The 25,209-nt window shown below is 44.5% G+C and overlaps 1 protein-coding gene across 3 annotated transcripts; it reads left to right on the plus strand.

Moving 5' to 3' along the window:
• On the plus strand, nucleotides 1-25,209 carry LOC102180879 (phosphatidylcholine transfer protein). Of its 3 annotated transcripts, XM_018064086.1 has the most exons (7): nucleotides 136-226; nucleotides 6,903-6,971; nucleotides 15,864-15,981; nucleotides 18,721-18,800; nucleotides 21,738-21,909; nucleotides 22,785-22,852; nucleotides 23,957-25,209. In XM_018064086.1, exons 2-7 carry the CDS (start codon nucleotides 6,927-6,929, stop codon nucleotides 24,017-24,019), a joined length of 546 nt encoding a protein of 181 aa, XP_017919575.1. In that variant the 5' UTR covers nucleotides 136-226; nucleotides 6,903-6,926; the 3' UTR covers nucleotides 24,020-25,209. The 3 variants fall into 3 exon arrangements, with proteins under 3 accessions (XP_017919574.1, XP_017919575.1, XP_017919576.1); XM_018064085.1 differs by lacking the exon at nucleotides 6,903-6,971 and having other exon boundaries at nucleotides 1-226; XM_018064087.1 differs by lacking the exons at nucleotides 136-226; nucleotides 6,903-6,971 and adding an exon at nucleotides 2,351-2,392.

Consider the following 25,209-nt stretch of genomic DNA (forward strand, 5'->3'; position numbering starts at 1 on the left):
TGGGCCACGCTCTCGTCCCGCCCCTGAACACGAGCCCTGCCCGTCCCCTCTGCCTTCCGGGCCCCGGGGCCGCCGCTGCGGAAGGATGGAGCCTGGGGCCGGCGCCTTCTTGGAGGAGCAGTTCCGGGAGGCCTGCGCCGAGCTCCAGCGGCCCGCACTCTCCGGGGCCGCCTGGGAGCTGCTGGTGCAGACCCAGGGCATCAGCGTCTACCGGCTGCTGGACCAGGTAGCTGTCCGCCGCTAGAGGACCGCGGGGCGGCCGTCTGCGGGGGGCAGGGTGGGGGGTGCTCCCGGGGGGTGGGGGTGGGAGTGGGAGGTTGCTCCGGGGGCCGGGGGTGGGGGGACCGGACAGGGCAAGTGTTTTGTTACAAGTTGATGACAGTGAAAACGTGGGTCTGCGGATTCTTACTTAGCCCCACGCACTTGTCTGCAAGGGACGTGAGCCTCGCTCCGGGTGGGTGCCAGTGGTATCTGCGTGGCGGGGACTATGTTAAGATTGAATCCAGGAAGAAAAGCGACTGGGCTCTTCAGAGAGTGGATGTGCAGGGTGGCATGTGTGGCGCGAGGAGTGTTGCTGAGAAGGGACCTAACGTCGTCTCTAGTCATTTCACTAACTTGCTCCTTTGAGTGCTGCCCCATTCCTTGTAAACTGCACCGAATAACTTTAGCCTGAAGAAAAAGTCTGGGGAAAAGTTAAAGGGTAGGAGGAATGGAGTTGCGGGTGTGCCCGCAGGCCTTTGGAGCCAGGTAGCCGGCCAGGTGGAATGATGGCCTGTCATCGGTTGCTCTGTGTACTAGCTGCTGCATGGTGACCAGGTTAAAAGTCACCTTGATACATGATATGATGTATGGCAAGACCAACACAATATTGTAAAGTAATTAACCTCCAATTAAAGTAAATAAATTTATAGTAAAAAATAAAATAAAACTGGGGGAAAGAAAATGTATTCATTTCTCATCATTCTTGGTGATAAATCCATAAACTTATCAAAGTGAGAAAACTGAAAAAAAAAAAAAAAAAGTCACCTTTAGGCAAGGTAAGTGAAGAGCAGGTTTCCTGGCAGAGATCAGAGTATTAAACTGTTAGAGAAGGGAGGAGCTCTGAGTCTGTGTGTCCCAGGGTCACTGGGTACAACAAGATGAGCAGGAAGCTCCAGTGTAGAGTAGGCAGAATTAATTTCTGAGTGTCATTTAAGCATTTACCTTGCTGCAAAAATGGACATGTTTTCAGAAAACAATCCTGTTATTTTCTGGATAAAATCGTTTTGTTTTCCACACCGGCCACATCTAGGCATTTGCCAGATGTTGGCAATTCACTGCTCAGATGTATCTGATGTCTGGCCCCTTTCCCTTCCCCTTTTCCCCTTGACCTTATGAGTGCCACCTCTTACCTAGAATTGCAGTGATCTTCTGACTCGCTTCTTGGCCTTCTACCCTTTCCCTGCCATCCTGCACACCTGAAATCAAGCACCTGAAAGAGATTGTGATCTTATCGTTCCCCTTCCAATGGCCCTGTTGATTGTGTAAAAAATATTACCTACAGTAATAGCTAACTTATTGCGTGCTGTCTTATGCTCCGGGCATGGTTAAGTGCTCTGCAGGCACTGACTTAGTCCTCACATCGGTGCCATGTTGTCAGGCACTATATAGACTATCACCTTATTACCAGTTTGGAAATGGATATATGGAAAGGGTAAGTTGATGGCTCAAGACTCACTCTGGGGTTGGAACTGAGCTTTCCAGCTCCAGACCTATGCTATGATACACTCCGCCACTGACTCTGAGAGAGGGCAGTATGCCAGGTGGACTGTGCTCAGGGGACTAGGCTGGCCCAGGGCCCATGGCTCCTCCACACTGGTCCTGTTCTCCCGCCAGCCCTGACCACCCCCCTCACATCCCTTGAAGGGCTTGTGCTCTTTTGCTTCTGTGCCTTTTATCCCACAACAGCTGATGCCTGAGCTGAGACAGTGTTTGGTTTTGTACTGTTTCCATTGTGTATTGATATGGAGCAGGGCCCACCTCCCTCCTGGGGTGATGATAGGCATTCAGAACTGTTCCTATCTCTCTGAACCATAATATAAGTCTTACTTCCACCTGTTCTGGGCATGAGGGCCGTTATAGTACATTGATGTAAGCTACAAGTCTTTCCAGAGAGCTCCCATAAGTTGGAGGCCAAACGCTTTCCATAGGTGTGGCCTTGAGCCACCGTGATCTGCACGTGTATTTAGTGTCTAGAGACCCTGTTGTTCAGGTGCAAGCCCTTTCCTAGAACCTTAGTTGCACATCCAGTGTTATTTGCTGCCTGACCCTTTTAGCTAGAGCTTCATTTTCTTTCCAGGTTGACTCCCATCCTTTACTTTCCTTCTGGAAGAGAATTCTCTCGAATCCCTCGGTTAGTAAATCTTGTCTTCTGAATGCCACTCCATGTCCAGGTGAATTCAGCTTGTCCTACCCTGCCTAGACCTGCACTTATCTCCCCTAAAACCCTGTGCCCTCTTCTGTCTTGTGATCCAGCGTGGTTTCATCCATCATGCATGTTGTTGATATTATGTGACTCTGTTTCCTCCTCCACCCACTTCCCTGCCCAGAGCCATTGCACATATGGCCTTGGGTCCCCAGGTCCCTGACTGGAGGTCGAACCAGAAAATCCTGGCCCCTCTGTTAATTTTCACCTTGGTTTACATACCAGACTATTGCCTAGGTCATTCCAGGTCAGGTTTTTCATTGCAATTGTTATCATCTGGCTTTTTCAATTCCTCCGACTGGTGTACAGAGGAGACTTGTTTGGGGCCCTTTAATGATAGGGGGCTAGCAGGGGATCTTATTGACCCACCTGACTTTTGATGGAGTAGCATTAAGACCTTTACTTCAGTCCCATCAATCAATGGCACCCCACTCCAGTACTCTTGCCTGGAAAATCCCATGGATGGAGGAGCCTGGTAGGCTGCAGTCCATGGGGTCGCTAAGGGTTGGACACGACTGAGTGACTTCACTTTAACTTTTCATTTTCATGCATTGGAGAAGGAAATGGCAACCCACTCCAGTATTCTTGCCTAGAGAATCCCAGGGATGGGGGAGCCCGGTGGGCTGTCGTCTATGGGGTCGCAGAAAGTCGGACACGACTGAAGCGACTTAACAAGAAGAATGTTAGGGGACTAGCAGGGGGTCTTATTGATCCAGCTGACTTTTGATGGAGTTGCATTAAGACCTTTACTTCAGTCCCATTAATAGACACATTATTCATCTTATTTCTTAATAACCATCTACAGATTTCCACCCTGCTGGAATGAGTCCCTTGATTCTTCCTGTTTCTTCCTATTTCTTGTTAATGTGAAACCCATAAGCAGAAGCTGAGACAGATAATCCGATAAGGCTTCTTGAAATGCTTGATTTTGTTTCAGTAAGGTTATGTTCGGTACCCATACAAAAATAACCCTTTTCATCAAAGTTCTTGCTAAATCTTTGTTGAGTAAGGGACATGTTCAGTGGATGAATGTCCTGATTATGATAAAGGCAGTCCATCATGGTTTGCATACAAATCATATTACCTGTTTCATCAGGGGCGTACCATTTGGAATTTATGGAATAAGAAAAATCAGTCCCCCTTCTCAGACTTTTCAGTGACTTTTATCCAATTGAACCAGGCTAACTGTTCCACAGGGAATAACCTGCTGTGAGTCTGAATCAGGGAGGTGTGGTCATGATCTAAAAATGATGCTGTAACAAAGTTACTATCACATGATTTGAAAAGACTGACATAAGCATAGAGGTACTTGAAAGAGTATGCCGTGTAACAGATAAATTGTATTTTAAAATAAAAAAGATTGTGGCTTCTTTTTAGTAGACAGGAATAATCTGAATCTTGTCCTTGAACAAATGAGTACTTTTGATATACACCTTTTGATACGTTTCCATTTTCTCTTTTCCTATTAAATCGCAGAATTTTAGACTTAGAAAGTCTCTTTGCAACCATTCTGTCCAATTACCATCACCCTTTCTTACTTCTTTTTCCTGCTTTCTTTGCCTACTCTGTTTCCTTGTTCTCACCTTCTTTTTCTCTCCCAAAATGTAGTGCTAACTTATCTTTACATGGCCCCTTAATATACAAAATGCTATTACACATTCGTTTTCATTTATCCCTCTCAACAAATATAGAAGATGGGTAGAGACAGGTTTCTTTTCCTATTTTATGGATGGCAGTAAGACCCAGAGTGAGCCACATAAGACCTCATAGCTAGTAACTAGACGTGAGCCAGTGTACTTGGATAAACTCAGTACCAAATATGTAGCTTGCTTCAATTCAGAGCTACATTCTTTTTCTCCAAGCTAAGCAAAGCTAAACCAGTCAATCCTACAGGAAATCAGTCCTGAATATTCACTGGAAGGACTGATGCTGAAGCTGAAATTCCAATACTTTGGCCACCTGATATGAAGAACTGACTCATTGGAAAAGACCATGATGCTGGGAAAGATTGAGGGCAGGAGGAGACGGGGACGACAGAGGTTGAGATGGTTGGATGGCCTCACTGACTCGATGGACATGAGTTTGAGTAGGCTCCGGGAGTTGGTGATGGACAGGGAGGCCTGGCGTGCTGCAGTCCGTGGGGTCACAAAGAGTCAGACACGACTGAGCGACTGAACTGAACTGAAAGCAAAGCTAGTGCAACACTGCTATGTGCTTTGCTATTCTGTGTGGTGCTGTGGAAAAGAGCATGGATTTTGGAGGCAGATAGTCTTGGGTTACAATCTCTGCTCTGTTCCACTATCATTCATTTATTCAGGAGATATTCACTGCATGCCTCCCATGTCGTAGTGCCTTGACAGGTACTGGGCGTAAGCAGGGAGCAGGAAGCTGGAGCTGCTGGTTCAGTGAATGAGCTTCTTAAACAATAAACAGTATTCACTGATGATAATAAACATAGTATATAATGAAATGGCAGCTGAAAAATGCTACAAAAAAAGTAAAGTGGGATGAAGGGATGCAGAGATGTTATGGCGGAGGTGGGGATATCCAGGTGTGCTTTAGATATAGGGAATCTGGAAAAACCCTCTTCCAGAGGTAACAATTGAGTGGAGATATAAATGAAATAAGAGATTGCGTCCTGCAAAGATCAGAGGAGAAATGGACCAGAGAGTGTTCCTCAAAGGTCAAGAGCTGCCTGGGGAGCTCTCAGGACATCTCTCAGCCCTATTAGAGCCCCGTATTGAACTGAGTTGGAGTGGAGCTTGGATGGCCCTTTTGAAAAGTTCCCCTTTCACATAGAGGCTGATTATTCTGTCCTGTGTACTTTGGTGTGTTTGTAATGCTTCAAAATAAAATATGCTTTTGTTGCTTCTTTTTGTTTTTTTAATGTCAAAGCTTCCCAAGAGATTTTAATGAGCGTGCTGTGTTATAAACCATTGCAGTAGAGGGAACGCTGAGTGCTAAGTTCCAGAGCCAGGCTGACCTGCCCTCCTTTTCCAGGAGGAGCCAGAAGGACGCAGGACCAGGGTGAACCTGGTGTTGGAGAGTGGCCTGGAGTCAGGGCCCACTTACTACTTGGGGGATATTGGCCGGCTGCTATTTCATTTTAAAATCTCCGCTTCCTCATTTGCAAAACAAGTATAATTCTTGCTTTTTAGGATCATTGGCTTCTTACAAACATTGAATGGAATGAGACATGGCAGAGTGATTCTTGACTTTGAGCATACCCTAGACTCATCTGCAAAGCCTGTTAACATTCACAGTTAATATCCTACTCCGTTTCAGATTCAGTGTATCTGGGTGGGACTTGAGAGTTGGCTTTACATTTCTTTACTTCTCCTCCTTCTTCTTTTTAAAATTGTATTTTTACCAAATGGCCAGGTGATACCGAAGCTCCATGGATGATACTTGGTGAACCATTGAAGTCAGGGGAGCTTTTCACGTGGTGCTTAAGTTGCACCACCCCACGTGGTGGCACCGAGAGGTGGGAGAGGGAAGAGCGTAAAGGAAGAATATCTTAAGGTGAAAGTAATGTCCGCTTGAAGACTAACTCTTCCTGGTTTTTAAATTAGTGGCCACTTGAGAGTGGGTGTGGTCCCCTGAACAGCAGGGAGAAGGTTCCCCGGGAGAGAAGGGTCATGGGTCACTTGCAAAAGCTTTCCCAGAGATCTGCTGTCAGGTCTCCCTGGAGCTTTGGGCTGGATACTATGCAGTAGACACTGTGACCTGCCCGTAGATGGTGTGAAACAGGCATGCAGAGGCTCACATCATTGATTTAGACCGAGAAAATGTTGGTCTGGAAAGATCTGACTGAGGGCTTGACTTACGATTTGAAACCGAGTGTCTGGCACTGTGCGAAGCGGCTGCCTTTGTCCTTCCAAATGTCTTCTCATTATTAGTGAGTTTGGTGAAGAGCAGACAGTACTTGCCCAGGGACTGTTCTTTCCTGTGCTGTTGCCCTGCTGAACCACTGAGAGCCTGGCCTTACTGGGAAAATAGGTTCAGCTGTGCTGAGTCGAGAGATAGCTTTGCCTTTTGGAAGGAAGCAGAAAGTGAACTGCCATGGAAACAGATATGCCCCAGTGGTGAGAAGCTTCACTCTGACTTCCCAGATGGGATCATAATCCAACTTGCATCATGGACCTCTTCACTTCTGGGTGACAGGACTCTTCTCCCTTTTCCCGTCCTTCTCCCGTCCTTTTCCCAGCCACCAACATGACTGATGGAGCAGCTGATGCGTGTGGGACACTTACGGAGCCATATTTACTAGTGGGCGGGAGCACCGTGGCTTAAAGCTGAGCACCGTGTGTAGCCTCCTTCTACTTTCTGCCCCTGGTGGAGGTCCACTCTCTCTCTCTCTCTCCTACCCCATTGCCCCTCAGTGTAACTGGATAGATAATGTTGGAGCCTCAGCTCTCTCTCTCCTCACTTCTCTCAGGATAAGCTTATGGTGTGAGGCAGCATGAAGATGGTGACCGATTGCAAGGTGCTGGTCCAAGATTTGAAGGTATGCCTTAAGGGGGAGGGGTGAGCAGGATCCCCCATGCCTGTCTGTGGGTGTAAGTCAAATTTTGTATTCCACAGCTGGTTTTTGGGCTGTTTGAATACACCCTAGTAAGAAGAAGCCTCCAAAATACTGCTTCATGACCCATTCAGGCAGTTTTTCAGAGCTTATTGTATGCCTGCATTTTGGTGATGCCTGATGAATAAGACAGAAAGTTCATACCTTTCAGAAACTTTGAGACAATAAAATGGTCACCTTTTATGCAATGTACATCTGAGTTCCTGACCTATACCCTGGGTTTTTCTCCCTGAAAAGCTTCTTTTAACATTTCTTCCAGAGCCAAGTCTGCTGCTGATGAATTCTCTGTTTTTTTTTTGTCTGAAAAAGTTTCTATTTCTTCTTCACTTTTGAAGGACAGTTTCATTGGATATGGAATTCTAGGTCAATGATTTATTTTATTGAAAATAGTATATATGTCACCCTACCCCCTTTTTTTTTGCAGAGTGGTTTCTGATAAGATATCTGCTATAATGATCATCTGTATTCCTCTAAAAGTAAAGTGATCGCCCATTCCTTCCTGCCAACTTCTTTTAAGATTTCCTTTTTCTCTTCGGTTTTCTGAATTTGAATATGTTTTGTTTAAGATTGTTGTTGTTTATCCCGTATGGTGTGCTCAGGATCAGCAGATTTACTTTGAAGAGTGGTCTGAGCTTAAATGGTAAACCCACATGTGATTTAAAATAAAATATAACATATTTGGGGTTTATAAGGCAAAGATTCCTCTCTTGCATGTGGAATTGCAGTACAACTCTAGTAATCCAGAGCTTTTCTGGACTGTATGTTTTTAGAAGTGATGATGGCAATGATCTAAAGCAGGGATTGCAATTTTTTTTTTTTCCTGTAAAGAGCCAAATAGAAAATACTTTAGGCTTTATAGACTAAGAGGCTGTATATTGACTTACATAACCACTTTGAAATTTAAAAACTATTGTTAGCTTGTGGATTGTGAAAAATAGACAGCATGACAGATTCAGTAACTCCTGGTCTAAAATATAGTTCTGCTGCTTAATTGCTCTGAGGTTTTGGGATTTATGAACCTCGGGCCCTAGCTGAGTCTCAGCTTCCTCATCTGTAAGCTGGAGATAATTCCTTTTCTGTCAAGATTTGTGCCAGGGATCCAATGAGAGGATACATTTTGAAGCCCCTAGTAAATTAAATGGTGTTTGCTGTGAGTAGGGTGATCTATGTTCTACTCTGCCCTTCAAGACCTGCATTATGCTTGTCCTGGTAAAACATGTTACAAAGCTCTTTCACTCAGAACTGTCCACTAGAATGGTCAATTACAGGGTCACCTTGGCCATAGCTCTGTATACTCTGATGGCTTGTTATTTCTCTAATAATATGTTGGGAGAGGCCAGTGACGCTTTGAGGTGGGATCATAGGCTGTGAACTCTGTTGTCACATCGCTGGCTTCAGGTCCAGGTTCTTTTGCAACGAATGAGCTTCAGGTCAAGCTCGTTACTTGTGTGACCTTGAGTGAGTTTCATAATCTTCTAGTGTTAACAGCTGTATTTATTGAGGTATCATTTCGAGGTGAAGGTCGAGGTGAAGTCGCTCAGTCGTGTCCGACTCTTTGCGACCCCGTGGACTGTAGCCTACCAGGCTCCTCCGTCCATGGGATTCTCCAGGCAAGAATACTGGAGTGGGTTGCAATTTCCTTCTCCAGGGGATCTTCCTGACCCAGGGATCGAACCCAGGTCTTCCACACTGGAGGCAGACACTTTATCCTCTGAGCATTTAAGGACCTCAAAATTTACTCATTTTAAGTGTATAGTTCACTAATTTTTAGTAAGTTTATGGAGTCATGCATCCTTCCCTGAGTCTAATTTTCGAATATTTGTGTTATCCCCAAAGAAACCTGTTCCCCATCTGCAGTCATCTCCTGTTCCTGTTCCCAGTCTTAGACAACCACCAAGTTACTTGGTGTCTCTGCAGATTTGCGTGTTTCTGGGTAGTCTGGGGCAGGAACACTGGGTTAGGGCCTGGAAGGAAAGTTTCCCATCCAGGCTTTGCTAGCAGGAGTCATCAGCTGCCTTTTGATGCATCGCTGTCATTTTTTACATAAGGATCTAAGACTCCTTCCAGCTCTGAGAGCCTGTGCCAACTTTACTGACATTCTTAGCTTGTCGTTTGGAACAGGGGCTTGGAGCAAGTGTGCAGAGAGAGTAGAGCCGTATTAGGAGCTGTCATGGGGAGAAGAAGGGGACAGTGTCCTCCTCTCTCTGGCTGTCCCAAGAGCTAACTGTAGAACTCGAGCAAGTATGTCACCTCTCTGAGCTTCATGTCATAGGGACACGACACCAATGTCCCTATTGATACCACAGGGCTCTGTTAAGATTACACCAGATAGTGAACATAAAACTGGAAACTGCACTGCGTTTAGAGAAATAAATGTTAGTCTTATTGAAAGAGTTTATAGCAGGTCAGAGTGACTGGGCAGCTTCCAGTGCAGAATGCATGACAGTTGTAGTGATGCTGACCGATCACCAAGGCAAATCCATTCCAAGCTGAAAGGCCAAGTGTAAACCTTGCTGACTGTTTTCTCAGGCCCAAGCATATAGTGGGCCCATGGTGGTGGTTGCTGTTCTTCTTTTTTTTTTTTCAGATGTTGATCTGCTTTTATTTTATTTTTTTTTCCTTCACATGTTTCTTTATTTTTAATTTTTGCTTTTTTTTTTCCCTCATAGTGGAAGGAGGTGGAACTTTCTATAATAGAGTGTGTGAAGTTTCAGATTTCTACGCAAAATTAAATATGCTGCAGTTTAATGTCCATTAATTGTGTCCCATTATCTCTTATTTCTCTTCCTTAACTAGTCGTTTTGGTAGTGCTTATGTATTTTTGTACTATTTTAATGAATTTACATAGTCTTACATGCTTGGAAATGTTCAGAAGTCTGATCAGTACTATTTTGTCAGTCTAGTTTAATGTTAATCAAATAAGAAACAAACCTGGCCTTAGAGTTGGAGGTTATTGTATTAGGAAGGATACTTTGACCATAAGATCCGTGAGTTTCTCAGGAGTGAGGCAGAAAAGTCTTCTTTTTTTTTTCTTTTTAACAGGGAGAGAGGAGTCAGCAAGACTGAAACCGCATGTGGGGAAAGTGAGGTGAAGGTGGTCTGCTGGAGAATAAAACAGAATATCTTACCCTGAGACCAGTTCATTCTCAGCAGGGCTGGATGCTGCTTAGACTGAGGCTGGGCCAAAATGCAGAGTCTGGAGGAAGGAGATGCTTAACTGGTTAACAAGTATTTTGTGCCTATTGATCCTTGGAATAAGCAGTTTAGTGGATCATTTGTGGGACCGTCAAAGGGAATTTAGAGGTGTTGTGTCTGGCCTTGTGATAGGTAAACAAAGGGTGTGTGTATGTGTGTCTAAAAGTGATTCTATTGTGATAAGCTGTTTTTTGAAACACAAAGCATGGGAGAGTTTCTTAATCTCTGTTGTTTTTTGGGATCACAGAGCTCAAATAAAATTCTCAATAAGAACCACTTGTATTAAGCAGGATTGCTTTTAGCTGCAAGTAACAGACAACTGGATTAACAAAGTCTTAAACAAGTGAAAAGTGAAAGTGAAAGTTACTCAGTCGTGTCCGACTCTTTGGACCCCCTGGACTAGACAGTCCATGGAATTCTCCAGGGCGGAATACTGGAGTTAGTAGCCATTCCCTTCTCCAGGGGAATCTTCCCAGTCCAGGGATCGAACCCAGGTCTCCTGCATTGCAGGCAGACTCTTTACCAGCTGAGTCAGCAGGGAAACCCCAAAGAGAGGTTTATATTTCTCACCTAGCAAGTAGTCCAGAGGTTAGCAGTTGCTGGCATTGAATCAGTTGATCAACAATGTCAGTAAAACTTTGAATATTTTCCCTCTGCTTTCTCATTTTTATTGTCTCTTAATCACAAAATAGCTGCTTCAGCTCTAGACATCATACCCATATTCAAAAGAAGAAGGAATTGTCTTATGGCAAACTCTACCTGTAAAAGAGAGAAAATTATTAGCTGTGCAATTTTCTTAGTAAGAAAGAGAGTATATGCTATAATGAATCTCCTGTTTCTTCTGGGAATTATATTCTATATATGATATTAACTGATTCTCTACCATTGAATAATTCTTTTACCACCTATAGTGTAGGAAATCACAGTGTCCTGTGATCAGTGGATCATTAGAAAAGTATGTTGTTTTTCAGTCGTTCAGTCATGTCCAACTCTTTGTGACCCCATGGACTGAAGCACACGAGGCTTTCCTGTCCTTCACTGTCTTCCAAAGTTTGCTTAAACTCATGTCCCTTGAGTCGATGATGCCATCCAGCCATTTCATCCTGTCTCCCCCTTCTCCTCCTGCCCTCAATCTTTCCCGACATCAGGGTCTTAAAAAAGAGTGGAGATATATATATATATATATATAACTAGTTCACTTGGCTGTACAGCAGAAACTAACCCAACAGTGTAAATCATCTATACTGCAATTAAAAGGAATTTAAAAAAGAAAAGCATGCTTCGTATTTTACTTTAGATAAAGAAATTGAGCCATTCTTAGAAGTGTTTTTCTGGAGGACCTTCAGGAAAAGCCAAGCACCTGTTGAGTAAACTTGTTTAGACTCATTTTATTGAAATGTTAGAATTTCAAAATGTATCTGCAAAAAATTTTGCACCAGAATTATATCTCTAATTTGAAAGAGAATTACACATCAGTACATTGTCCAAATAAAACTAAGACTTATGCTTCCTCCTACTGAATTATTTGTACAAACAGTGGTACCCAGTCCAGGTGAGATGCTTCTTTGCTGCTGGTGAGAGTATAAATAGGTAAAATTCTTACTTAAAGATTTATAAAAAGTATAAAGAGCATTAAAATGTTAATGTCATTTACCCTAAAATTTCTCTCTAAAGAAGCATTTTGCTTGCCTAATGAAGAAGTTAGAATTATGAACCAGGTTTGTCCATTTGGAATAATTTTTCCAGCAGTGTTCATAATTGTGAAAATATATGGAAACAGAAATACCTTATAGAATAATAAAATTAGCTGTGATCACTCAGTTTCAAAATGATGTAGTTAAAAATAAGAATACAGTCTGTTTATACTATCTTGTAACTTATAAGTTTATACTATTTTATAACACATAGAAATATTTATTTACTCAAAAAATATGCAAAATATTATCAGTTGGTATTTGAGGATTATGAAGTTACATGTTTTACTTTTCTTTATTATTTTTGATATCCTCTAATTTTTCTCAATGAATATGACTTACTTTTATAGTTATGAAAATTTCATTTTTAAGAGACATAATGAAAATGTGAGTTTGTTTCTTTTGAAAGAAACCCCTTCTTTTGAAAGAATTGAGGGGTAAAAAATTGCTTTGACCCAGAATTTGAGTGAGGCTACTAGGTGCTTTAAAAGAACATTTCATTGATGGACTAGTGAAGGTATCACCAAGCATTTTGCTTCTCTGGTGCATTTCTCAGTCCTGCCATGAAGGGAATGTTTAAAGGAAGTTGTCATAGTAGTTCATTCTTGGGTATTCTCGTAAGTCGCATCACTCTATTTTTCTCTTTCTAGAGGGCTTTCTCTTTTTCTTTTCTGTGATATTACTGGAGTGGGGTCACTAAGAGCAGAAACTACATTCAGAAGGGAAGGGGACTATTTCCAGGATACACTTTGTCTTTATGCATCCAGATAACCAAAGCTAACTCATGTGAAGCTGAGAAGATCATTTTTTCTATACACAATTATCCCTTTTGCTCAGTGTATAGAAAATCAGTTCAGTTCAGTCACTCAGTCATGTACGACTCTTTGAGACCCCATGGACTGTAGCACGCCAGGCCTCCCTGTCCATCAGCAACCCAGGAGTTTGCTAAAACTCATGTCCATCAAGTCAGCGATGCCATCCAACCATCTCATCCTCCATCGTCCCCTTCTTCTCCTGCCTTCAATGTTTCCCAGCATCAGGGTCTTTTCTAAGGAGTCAGTTCTTTGCATCAGGTGGCCAAAGTGTTGGAGCATTAGCATCAGTACTTCCAATGAACATTCAGGACTGATTTCCTTGAGGATTAGCTGGTTTGATCTCCTTGCAGTCCAAGGGACCCTCAAGAGCCTTCTCCAACATCACAGTTCAAAAGCATCAATTCTTTGGTGCTCAGCCTTCTTTGTGGTCCAACTCTCACATCCATACATGACTACTGGAAAAACCATAGCATTGACCAGATGGACCTCTGTCAGTCAAGTAATGTCTCTGTTTTTTAATATGCTGTGTAGGTTTCTCATAGCTTTTCTTCCAAGGACCAAGTGTCTTAATTGCGTGGCTGCAGTCACTATTTACAGTGATTTTGGAGCCCAAGAAAAGAAAGTCTGTCACTGTTTCCAGTATTTCCCATCTACTTGCCATGAAGTGATGGGACCAGATGCCATGATCTCAGGGTTTTGAATGTTGAGTTTTAAACCAGCTTTTTCGCTCTCCTCTTTCACTTTCATCATGAGGCTGTTCAGTTCCTCTTTGCTCTCTGCCATAAGGGTGATGTCATCTGCATATCTGAGGTTACTGATATTTCTCTATATAAAGAAAATGTGAAAGTGAAAGTCACTCAGTTGTGTCTGACTCTGCGACCTCCTGGACTATACAGTCCATGGAGTTCTCCAGGTCAGAATAGTGGAGTGGGTAGCCTTTACCTTCACCAGGAGGTCTTCCCAACCCAGGGATTGAACCCAGGTCTCCTGCATTGCAGGCAGATTCTTCACCAGCTGAGCCACAAGGGAAGCCCATATCAAGAAAATGGGGACTCAATATTATTAGTATTGGACCCAATATTAGTCTTAAACCCAAGACTAATAGTATAGAAAATGGGAACCCAATATTATTAGTATTGGACCCAATATTAGTCTTTGACCCAAGATTAATAGTATATAAAATGGGGACCCAATATTCCCGCACAGAAGTGCATTGTCTCTCTTTCTGTCGGTGCTGATTTAACTGTGTTTGGGTGTAGATGTGTGTTGTGTATAGACCCTCACTATCTTCCCATGTGTGAGTTTGAGGGGAGAGGGCAGGAGGAGAAGATCTCTCTCCCTAGTCCTGCCCTTCCTATGGGGCATCCATGGCACAGCACTGGTAAGGCATACCAGTTTGTCATTTGCTGGTTGGAAACCCTTGGTATAAAGCCACAGACTTTTAGAGCTGAAACCTTATGAATTAAATTTCAATTTTGCTTTCCATTACCTGCCAGGCACTTTCATGTACATCTGAGATTCCCAAACTGGGGTGTACTTATCCCACCTGAGTCAGGAGACCCTTGAAGCCTCAGGATCTTTAGAAAGATTCTCCATGTTTGCACCTTGACTTCACATAATCCTCTGGAACAGTGTTTAAAAAGACAAGTTCACTCATGTTTATTAGTTAAAGGATTGCTTTCACACCTGAAAATATGTCTAAAATTTCATTTTTGTTTGTTTGCCTTTGTGCTGAAATTAATCTGAGCCATTGATTTTATCTTAATAATAGATCCTTTGACAAGGTGGGAGCCAGGAATTGTGAGCTGCCATTGTACAGACTGAAATGTACAGTGTCACCAACACCAGCCCAGAACCCTCGCAGAAGAGCTTAGCATGAAGAGAAGAGAAATCTCTTGTAATTAAGAATATAGAAATGACCTTTTTCTGAATATAAGGGACTATTATGATTTAAAGCTAATGTTTCTTTCCCCATTCATTTCTTTTATACATAAATCATTTATAGGGAAAAAAAAGGAGCCATTAGTGAAAAATTTTGTCTTCGAATTGGTAAAACAATGTGTTGGGTTTCATTATGCCTGTGGTTATTTAAAATAGTAGTCTGAATCCTGGGTGCTAGCTGCCTATATGATACACCCACGTGGGTATTTAATAAGCATCTCAAACTCCACTTGCCCAAGGTAGAGCTCTTGGTTACTCCACAGCCTACAAAGAACCTCCTCTCCCATCTACCTGGTTGCTCAAGAAAGATCCCAAGAGTTATCCTCAATTCTTGCCTCTCTCTGTCCCCACAGCCCATCTGTCGGCAGTTGCTACTGATTCTACTTCCAAAATGTGTCACTGACTCTCTGGGCTCTCCCCATCACTGTTGTTGCCTCCTTGTCCAGTCACCGCCATTCCTTTTCTGGACTGCTGCCCGGGTCTTCTGACCCGTCTCCATGCTCCCTCGTGATCTGTGTTCTACCAAGCAGCAAGAATCATCTTTTAAAGGTTTACTACCCCCACTTAAAGTCATTTCCCTGTTTGAAGTCGTGAGTTGGTCCTCCACAGTAGTTAAACTAAAATCTTGGCCCCTTTACCCTGAGTCGCAAAGCCCTTTGGACCCAGGGCTGCTACCTGTCTTGTCTGAGCTGCTAAAGCTCTCTCATCACAGTGCTCTGGAACCACGGGCTTTCTGTTCCCTGAGTAAGTCAGCGCATCAACCTAAAGGCCTTCCCCCAAGCCAGGAACAGAATTTCCTCATCTTCCCATGCTGAACTCTTTCTAGCATTTAGAACAGATCCTTTGGATAAATTCCTCATGGAGATATTTCCTGAACACCTGATAGGACAGGAGGTACTGCTTGCTCTGCTCCCCCTGCAACTCAGGCGCCATTTGTCACATAACCCTCTTTTAAATTGCCAGGGTAACATATAGCTGTCACCAGCACCAATGCCTAAGGCCGGATATATAGGACCGATGGGGACAAGCTCCCGACTGCCTCTTCACCATTGTGTCACCAGGACCAAGGGAGAGTGCTCAATAATGGTGTTACATGAACAGGAGCTTTTCAGATGCTGTATAGTCGTAACGTGGCAATCAACAGGTTGTTTCTGCCTGTTCTCTTTTTGTAGCAGACGGGGTTGTATGCGTATAAGGTCTTCGGTGTTCTGGAAGACTGCTTACCAGATCTGCTTGCAGATGTCTATATGGACTTAGCCTATAGGAAACAGTGGGACCAATATGTTAAAGGTGAGTGACACAGTTTTCAAAAACCACTTAGAAAGTCGAATCCCATGTTATTTATTCTAGTCATTAGTAAGCAAAAGGTATAACTTTGCTATATTTTTCATTTTAAATTTTAGGAAATGCATCTTAAAGTGCTAAGTTAAATATGACTTTGCTGTCCTCAGGATTTGTTCCTTGCATACTGTTAAAGTCACTCTCCAGTTCACTCTGAGGGCTGTTTTGTTCTTATTTTAAGTTTTGTTATCCCATAAACCTAGGTGATCGTGGAAGGCTTCTTGGAAAAGGTGGTACTGAAGCTTTGTTTTAGAGGTTGAATCAATGTTTTACAAGCAACAAGATTATATATATATGTATGTGAGGAGGTGAGGGGCTGAGTGGTTTAAGGGCATTCAAGGCCAAGGGGATGGCATGAGTAAAGCAGAGAAGGCATGAGACAACATAAAATGTTAGAGAACTGTGAGCGGTTGGGTGCTGTTGAGTAGCTGGGAAGCAGATTCTGGAACTAGGCTGGAAGGCGGGCCCAGAGCCACAAGGACCTAAGCTGACCACCAGGCTAAGAGTTTTCGATTTTTCCCTGGAAATAATGGAGAGTTATGAGCAGCGATAGATAGAGGATCTTCCTGCCACTTACAGCGGGGAGTAGTTTCTTCTGTCCCAGTCAGTCACAGTGAAATAAATACAGCTAGCCTGGGGGCCAGAAACCTTGAGAGAGCCTTGCTGTGGTCAGGAATCTTGGTTGCAAGAAACAAAAGGTAATGAATGCCAGTGTGAGAAAGGGAGAAAGCTTTTTTTGCTTTGGTTTATGACATTGGAAATGGCGTGTGTGTCTCGTTCCAGGTCAGCTGCATTCGCTACTTCATTTCTCCAGCTTGACTCTGTTTCCTTCTGTGTGGACTGCATTATCGGGCAGATTCTTGTGTCATGACTGAGACGCCACCAGAAGATGCAGGCTTACATTCTAACAAAGTTCATCACCCCAGAGGAATAGGAATTTTCCTACTTATTGCATTCAGAGTCACAGGACAGGCTCTAATTGCCTCAGCATCAGTCATTCGCTTATGTACTGGGGACGTTTATCATGATTTTGGGTCGCTCAGTGTTATCAAATGGGCATCCTATGTAGGGGGAATTGTGATGCCCACCTATTCAGGGGTGAAGGCAGGTGTTCCCTGTCCATTTCCGTGGCAGCCATGGTTCAGTCATGTACTGTGGACATTGGCAGTTTCTGATGTGGGTACTTGGCATCAGATGTCCCCACTGTGGAATAAAGTCCAGAGGCAACAGGAGTTTGACTTCTCTGGAATAATCCCGAGGTTCTTCACCTAACTCTAGCCCTCCTAGATCTTCTGTGAGCTACCTGAGAGTCTTTATGAAAGCACTTTTGGCCTAAACATACAAGAGTGGCAAGCCAAGTCTTGTCCACATATGCCTTCCCTAAACTGATCACCATGGCCATGTGTAGCTCAATTTCCCAGCCCTATAATTATCACTGAGGCACTTCTGTGTAAACTACATAGTGAAGGAGAGAAAGGTGATGCTCTGGAGGAGAATGAGGTGCTTGTACAAGAACAGGGGAGTCAAAGCCAAACAGGCAAAGCAACAGATACCCACTCATCCCCTTCCTTCCAAGGGCATCTGCAGCCTCTTGGACCAATGGACTGGCAAGCTCTTTACCCATGGCCTGCTTCTAATAGATTTTGTTATTTCAAAAGCTAAATTAATTGACACATTGCCAAAGTCAGTATCTCCTAAGGGTACTCGTTTGTTTCCTCCAGTGGACTTGGCTTGGCTCCTTCTCTAAATGGTTAATTAGAAGCTTCCTACACAGCTTAGGGGCAGAGTCTGTACACTTTGTAGCATTCTTTTACTATCTCCCTCCAATTGCTGATGCTATTTGCATGCAGTAGCATGGTGGATCGGTCCCGTAATTGTGACAGAAAGCAACATGGGAGATAGGCAAGAACCTTAGAGTTAGCACAGTTAGACCACTTCCTAGCTTTTTAGAAAGGACTCTGAATTCTCTGAAACCTTCATTTCTCAACTGAACACACCAGACTGGGTGGCTGAGTCCCAGGACACCTGTACTCAGTCAAGAAGTGTAAAGAGGGGAGTAAGGGCACAGCAGGGTAACTGTTGGTAAGCTAGCGACATCTAGCGGTTCCGTTCAGTTCATTCACTCAGCTGTGTCCAACTCTGTGACCCCATCTATGGACTGCAGCAAGCCAGGCCTCCCTGTCCATCACCAACTCCCGGAGTTTACTCAAACCCATGTCTATCACATCGGTGATGCCATCCAACCATCTCATCCTCTGTCGTCCCCTTCTCCTCCTGCCCTCAATCTTTCCCAGCAGCAGGGTCTTTTCAAATGAGTCAGTTCTTCGCATCAGGTGGCCAACGTATTGGAGTTTCAGCTTCAGCATCTAGTGGCTACCCTGATTTTTAAACCTTAAATTTTAATTCCTAATTTGGTTTCACTGAATTTTGAGACTGTTTGTGCTATATGATGAACAATTTTTGTTGGGTTCTTTTATTTTTACTGCATTTTTATATCTATTAGACTCTGCCTCTTGGCAACAAGCTTTCAGTGGTAATGAATCTATCAGACTTTTTCCAGAATTCTGTGCCTTATGAGTTAGTGTTTTATCATCCCTAAAGGGTCGGCAGCATATCAAAGGTTTTTCTTAATTGAAACCAAAGAGACTTCCAGATTCAGTAACTTCTTTGTTTTGTTTCTTTTTTTAGAACTCTATGAAAAAGAATGCAATGGAGAAACAGTGGTCTACTGGCAAGTGAAGTACCCTTTTCCCATGTCTAACAGAGATGTATCCTTTCCAAAGGTGCACTGTTACTCAGCTTTCTAAAGTGTTTCTGTGCCCTGTGGCCATCACCCAATGGTGGTATGTCCAGCAGGTGGGGACAACGTTGTCTTTGAGTCTTGCAGAAGCATCTGCTAAAGCTCTTCCTTCTTGTGTGGCTTTCAGAGACCTCAGAGTGTGACTTCTGGGCCTGACAACATGGAGTATCTTTAACCGGGGTCACAGGAAGGCGGCTCATACTTTCTTGAACCTTGTCTGGGAAGCCCTTGTGCCACAGAATTGGGCATCTGAGATAACTGTTTCACAAAGAGTATTCAGTACATTCCCTCAGTCTATAGAGGAGAAAGCTAAGACCCAGAGAAGTCAGGTGACAGAGGCTGACTTACGTAGCAGCCGACTGGGGGCTGAACTCAGGCCCCGCATTTCCAGCCCTCTCCACCTCCGCTCCTTCCCGATTATTGGCTCTGGACTCTGTGTGTTATGTTTTGCCCCTTAAGTCACCTTGATTATGATGTGAAGCAGTTGAATAGATGTGGGGAGTTTTAGCTGACACTCTGGGGTTCTGTGAAGCCCCCTTAGGGCCAGGCTAGGAGGGTTTGATGAACGTTTGCTGGGCAGACAGATTGGGTGGAATAGGGGTGAGGGTAGGTGTGATTTTGACCTCACTCTTTTCTTCAATCATGGCAGCTGACTGTCTTACACACTGAATTTCCATAAAGGATCCTTTAAATAAAGGATCTTGGAGATTTAAAAAAAAAAAAAAATGCTTGGAAACCACTGAACTGGATGACTGCTGGAATCTTTTCCAGCTGTAACATTCTGTAAGCCTGTATACTCCTGACTAATTGTGCTCTAGAAAGAGGGGGCGTGGGAGTATGTGTGGGTATTGTTCCTGTGTGATTGCTGTACCCTGGCTCGGCCCATCACAGACTCCATAAGGAGTTATTGTTTGGCACAAACTACAGACTGCTAGGTAGTTTGTGTACAGGTGGTGTGTATTTCAGCCAACTGTGGTTATGTAATCTCTGAGATTTTACATGGTTTTCTCTCATCCTGCCAAAACTGTGCAGGCTAGGAGCCATCGTTCCCCTCAGACAGGGAAGAAAATAGAGGCAGGGGGACGTTCAGAACCCTGCTCAGCTTCTCGCCAGGGTCTCACCGTTATGGGCAGCAGATGCAGGTGTGGACCCAGGTCCGGCTGTGTCCAGAGACAGTGATCTGGACCAGAGCAAACCCACCGCTCTGACCTCACAGGACCCTGCTGGGGGGCGTTCTCGGGAGCAGCGCTTGGGGCTCCTTGCAGTTCTGTTCCGCTGTGTTTCCAATGCCACACAATCCCATGATGAGTATCTCGGTCTTTGTATCTACAGGGCTGTTCAGGTTTGGAGAACAGAGAACAGTGTAGAAGAAAAGAACATTAGTTTGGAGGGAAGGCGCCCAGGGTGAGTGTGTGCTCACTCCCGGTTTGCTGTGTGACTTTGGAAAAGGCCCTTCACTTCTCTGGGCTTTAGTGATCGGGTGGTTCTCCAGTCGTAGCTGGGTGCCACACTGGACCTGCCAACTGCTGAAAGAACCCTGTGAAATTGCAGTTAATATATCCAGTTGTTTCTGCAGTGAGTGTCAGGGAATATCTGTCATGTGAACTGAGCAAGTTGTGGGACAGTATTTGCTGAGGAAAAAACAGAAGGCTTGGGAGGGAGGAAATGCAGAGCTAAGGCAGCATCATCCCTTCCTGGAAACATGTGAGCACTTACTCTTCAGGGAGTAGCGTGTGGGGGCCACAGACGTCCTGCAGTGTGCCTGGGGAGGGCCAGACCACCGTGGCTGCCGCAGAGGCTGAGCAGCCTGCGGCCGTGGCCGTGGCTGCTGCAGTAAGGGAACCTGTATTAAACTTTTACTGTTTTTTTGGATTGTTTTTAAGCTTCAATTCCTTCTACTATGAAGCCTACATTTCCATCATTGGAAAGTCTGATGAACGTATTAAAGAGCTGAGCCCTCTGCGGCTATGAAAGTCTCACCAGGTTTTGGAGCCTCATCTGGGTTCAAATACAGACTCCGTCACATCAGCTGGGCAGCGGGATCTTTTGCAACTTTCTTTTCTGCTCTGAGTCTCAGTTTCGTCATTTATAAGATGGGAATATTTATACTGAATTCACAGCAGCGTTCTCAGTTTCAAAGCTGATGCTAAACATAAAGCCCATGATATAGGTACATGATAAGGGCTCAGTAAGTGGTGACTCCTGTTGTTTCTTACAGTCGAATTACCTTCCCTGTAATTGTGCCATAGACATAGTGGCTGGTCTGGGAGTGTTTATTGAGATGAAATGGCTTTGTGATGCTTGGTGAGCCAGACCCAGTGAGGCCATCTGCCTACTCATTATTGGTTAGTCATATGTCTTCCTATGATTGCCAGGTGTAAGCACCCTTGCCTAACCGTCCTCTGTGCCCAGAGGTCAATGATTAGGGCCTTTGGGGGAGGACAGAGAGCAATGACCCCATTGTCTAGTGAGTGAGATTTTGCTTCAATCTCTCTCCCTGCTCCCACCAAGCTTATCTGCAGGGCAGTGTTACCCTTTTTTCCTGTAGGGGGAAACCAATAGCAGAGAAGTTGAGTAGCATACCCAGGATGACACAGCTGATAAGTGACCAGTCCTCTGAGATCTCATTGCCTTCTTGGAGAAAGGAGGAGTGGGTTCCCCACATAATGAAAGCGGCAGGGAACCAATCTCCAGTGGCTTATGCGTCCTCTCAAATGACAACACCAGGTAGGAGGAGCCAGACTTTTGTAAGGTGGGTGGGCAGACGGTGCAGGACCTGAGATAACAGCAAGGGAGCAGTCACTGAGTGGAGGAGTGGAATCATGTGCCTTTGTTTCTGTTGTGGGCTTCCCTTCTGTTTAGCTGAGATGCAGGCCTTTCTGTTGAGCCTTGACTGGTGGTGTAGTATGTTTACGTGCGGCAGCGGCGAGAGCTGAACTTTGAGGGGCGGAAGGTCCACGTGATCCTGGCCCAGAGCACCTCTAAGCCGCAGTTTCCAGAGAAGTCGGGTGTGATCCGGGTGAAGCAGTACAAGCAGAGTTTGGCAATCCAGAGTGATGGCGAGAGGGGGAGCAAAGGTAAAAAGGGGACATGGGTTGGGGTGCCTGCCAGGGTCCCCCGTGTGAAGACTGCACTGACTGCAGGCACGGAAAATTCAGGATGCTTATTCCCTGAAGTCAGAGACTGGCCACGGGTCCAAAAGAAACAAGAGTGAATCAATTCACCCCCAGAAGCTTGGGTAGACTAGCATGTGGATCAGTTCATTCTTTACTGACTCTTGCATGGTCTAGATGAAATTAGGACACACACCAAGGGAATTAGAAAGTTCAAAACTCAGTTCGGAAAGGTCCTGCACATGCACAAGCTGGACGGGGTGGGCAGGAGGGCTGGTGGGACCACCTCTGCAAGGCAGCTCCTCCTCAGCAAAAACCCAGGGACTCAGAACCTGTCTGCCTCGAGTTCCAGCCTCAGAAGGGACACTGGGTGCAGGAGTTCCATGCAGCCACCTGCTGGCCTGGAGCGGGTGTGGGCTCGAGGCTGAGGCGAAATCTAAACTTAGTTGTGATGTGTGTTAAGATGTGCCACTTTGGGCATGTCATCCCCCTCTTCTGAATCTTCACTTCATCATTTATAAATGGGGGTTTAATCTTAGCAACTTCCTAGGATTAATATAATTAACAAGAGCCATGATTAAATGAGAAACTGTGTCTAAGTGTATCGCTTGCCAGGTGATTAATAAATAGCTGCAGAAGGTGCCTTGGCTGTTTCCCACAATGTTTCTATGTAAGTCTCCTGCAAGGCAAGGCAGAGGGGCCAGTCTCCTGGAGTCCTGTGTGACCCACATCCTTACTTTCTGAGATGGATATGAAAGTGGAAGGTTTGCAAGATTTGTACTGTATTTTCCTAACAGGTTCCCTCCTGAATTGTTCTTTCTCTCTCTCTCTCTCTCTAGTTTTCATGTATTACTTCGATAATCCAGGTGGCCAGATTCCGTCCTGGGTCGTTAACTGGGCTGCTAAGGTGAGACCCCAGGAAGCAGGAGGGGAGGTGTGTTTGATAGCTGTTCACTTAGCCTGTGGGGCTGTCAGCTTGAAGAGATATGCTGTCTCAGGCCTCATGATGCTGTTTTATGAAACAACTTGGTTGATGGACTATGTTAGGCCTGCGGTGGCCAATACCCAGGATAGAGGCTGGGACAAAAGTCAGACTTTAGAAGGAATGCCAGCCCCACCCTGCTTTGCACCAAGACCCCTCCAGGACCACTCTCTGGAACCTCCCAAACAGTAGCCTGTTCTCTGTAGGAACAAGGGTGCCTGTGGACCCTGTATCTGCTCATGGCAGAGTTAGGCTGACCTAGCTTGGGAGACAACCAACCATATTCAAGCCTGGAGAAGTCTCCAGGTTCTTTGTGGTTATATTGTTTTACTGTAAGGAGAGGGAACCCCAGTGGTACCAGGTCATTCAAGACTGCCTAGAACCTAAAATCATGCTGACCCTTCAGCCTGCTTTGTAAGGTCCTACTAACTGGTGAGAGGGCTCACCAGTTCCCTGGAAGAGTGAAAAGGCTTTGAATCAAACACAAGATGGTTTGAATCTTGGCCCTGCTTCTGACTGTGTAATCTAGAGAAACCATCAATTTCTTCCTCCTTAAAAATGGAGACGGATAGCCCCACCCTGTAGAGACGGAGTAAACAGAACAACGTGTGGGGAATTTCTTAAACAGTGAGCAACACTAACTAAAGGATGACATACCCACTCTTGCCCCCCAATCCTTACCATTGTCTAATTTTATAAAGCAAGTCTTTGCTCTTATTTCTTTCCCCTGCCATGCCACTTCCTGTTTTATCTTTCCTTTCAAAAATTGATATCTCATAAATAGCTTAGCTTTTTATTAGCAAAAGCCAAAATATGTAACAAAGTCTTAAAACAGTGGCTCTTGCCTTACCGTGTCCTGCATCTTCCCTTTTGTCATCATCGGTGGCAACATTCTGTGAAAATCTGCTCAGGGTCCCTATTGTCATATTTAGATTCCCAAAGCCATCTTCTTTCACCTTAGCCACACCCTGAAGAATCAGGAGTCATCACTGTGAGGATACAGAAATGACAGTCTCCTTTCCTTTGCAGAATGGAGTTCCTAACTTCTTGAAAGACATGGTGAAGGCCTGTCAGAACTATAGGAGAACCTAGGGGAGGAAACTGGGAGCTTTGTGTCCGTGGGATGCTGTTCCTGGAAGTGCGACGGCCCCCGATGCTCAGCCTGCCTTTCCCTTTTCCATGCTCAGAGGCCTGTGTGCTCTCTAGCACTTTGTCCCCGAGTGTGTTTGCCTGACATCTGCTCCCTTTCCCGGTCTCCCCACCCCGGGACCCACTGCCTTTCTCCACTGTGGAATGTGGGTCAGATTATAGCAACCTTTGTTTGTTTATTCTTAAAAAGTGGAATCCTCAGTAGGGAACGCAGTACTTCCATTGTGCCAATCTAGGGGAATGGTGGGTGGAGGACTGACAACACTGGGACTGACCCCAGTCAGCTGGCTCCTTCCCACGGGTGAGTTGTTGCAACCTGGGAGGGTGATTTCCTGCTGAAGTTGCATTGCCTACAGAGGTGACCGTCATTGCTCCAAGACTGGAAGACTCACATCCATTTGCCTTATGCTTTGCTGACTTGGATTGGCTGATTTGAGATCATCAGCCACTAAGTCCCTCCCCATTCCTAGTTGGGGAGGATCATAGGCTGTTTTGATTTCAAACTGTTTTGAAAAACATTGCAGGCCTAACTGTGTAGTATGATGACAATTTTTTTCTCATCATCCATGTTTGGGTTTTCCTTTTTCCTATATGCCCCTGGGGAAGGCTGTCCATACCTCACTAACTCTGCATTTTTCTGGACACTGAGGCATCAAGGCAGCTGTAGCAGTTAACAGAAGCTAAACTGCTTTGCACATAGCATTGAGCTAAAGTGTCTTTATTATGGAATCGATGAATTTCCCTTCTGAAATGCTTGGAGACATTGAAAGGATAAGAGTTCACAGCCAGGGAAAATTTATTAGTGGTGTGGTTGACTCTACACCTTTTTCTCAGGAATTCTATCTAAGTTATCTGCCTCTCCCACCAACCAAAAGACTTCCCTTTTCCTACTTTTCTCTTGAATTTTGGAAGCAAGGGTATTCTGTGGACAAAGGCACAGCCTTATAATCTCAGGGAAACATTTTAATTACTACTGTATGATGGTGACAAAACTTAATTTCTGGGCATAAAAATTCAGGATGTAAAGCTGGATGTGGGAGATTTATTAAAATGGTATACCTCAGACTGTGTCTTTTCTGTCTGGAAAGGGAGGTGCATTGAATACCAAATAAATACAGAATGACTTATCCTTG

The sequence above is a fragment of the Capra hircus genome, chromosome 19, assembly GCF_001704415.2.
Source record: "Capra hircus breed San Clemente chromosome 19, ASM170441v1, whole genome shotgun sequence".
Taxonomy (NCBI): domain Eukaryota; kingdom Metazoa; phylum Chordata; class Mammalia; order Artiodactyla; family Bovidae; genus Capra; species Capra hircus.

What these genes read in the sequence shown, in the direction of transcription:
- LOC102180879 (XM_018064085.1), top strand. Translation starts at nt 86, where the DNA reads ATGGAGCCTGGGGCCGGCGCCTTCTTGGAGGAGCAGTTCCGGGAGGCC. An exon ending in TCTACCGGCTGCTGGACCAG is followed by an intron (nt 227 to 15,863) that starts GTAGCTGTCCGC and finishes CTCTTTTTGTAG; the next exon opens with CAGACGGGGTTGTATGCGTA. An exon ending in TTCCCATGTCTAACAGAGAT is followed by an intron (nt 18,801 to 21,737) that starts GTATCCTTTCCA and finishes CTGGTGGTGTAG; the next exon opens with TATGTTTACGTGCGGCAGCG.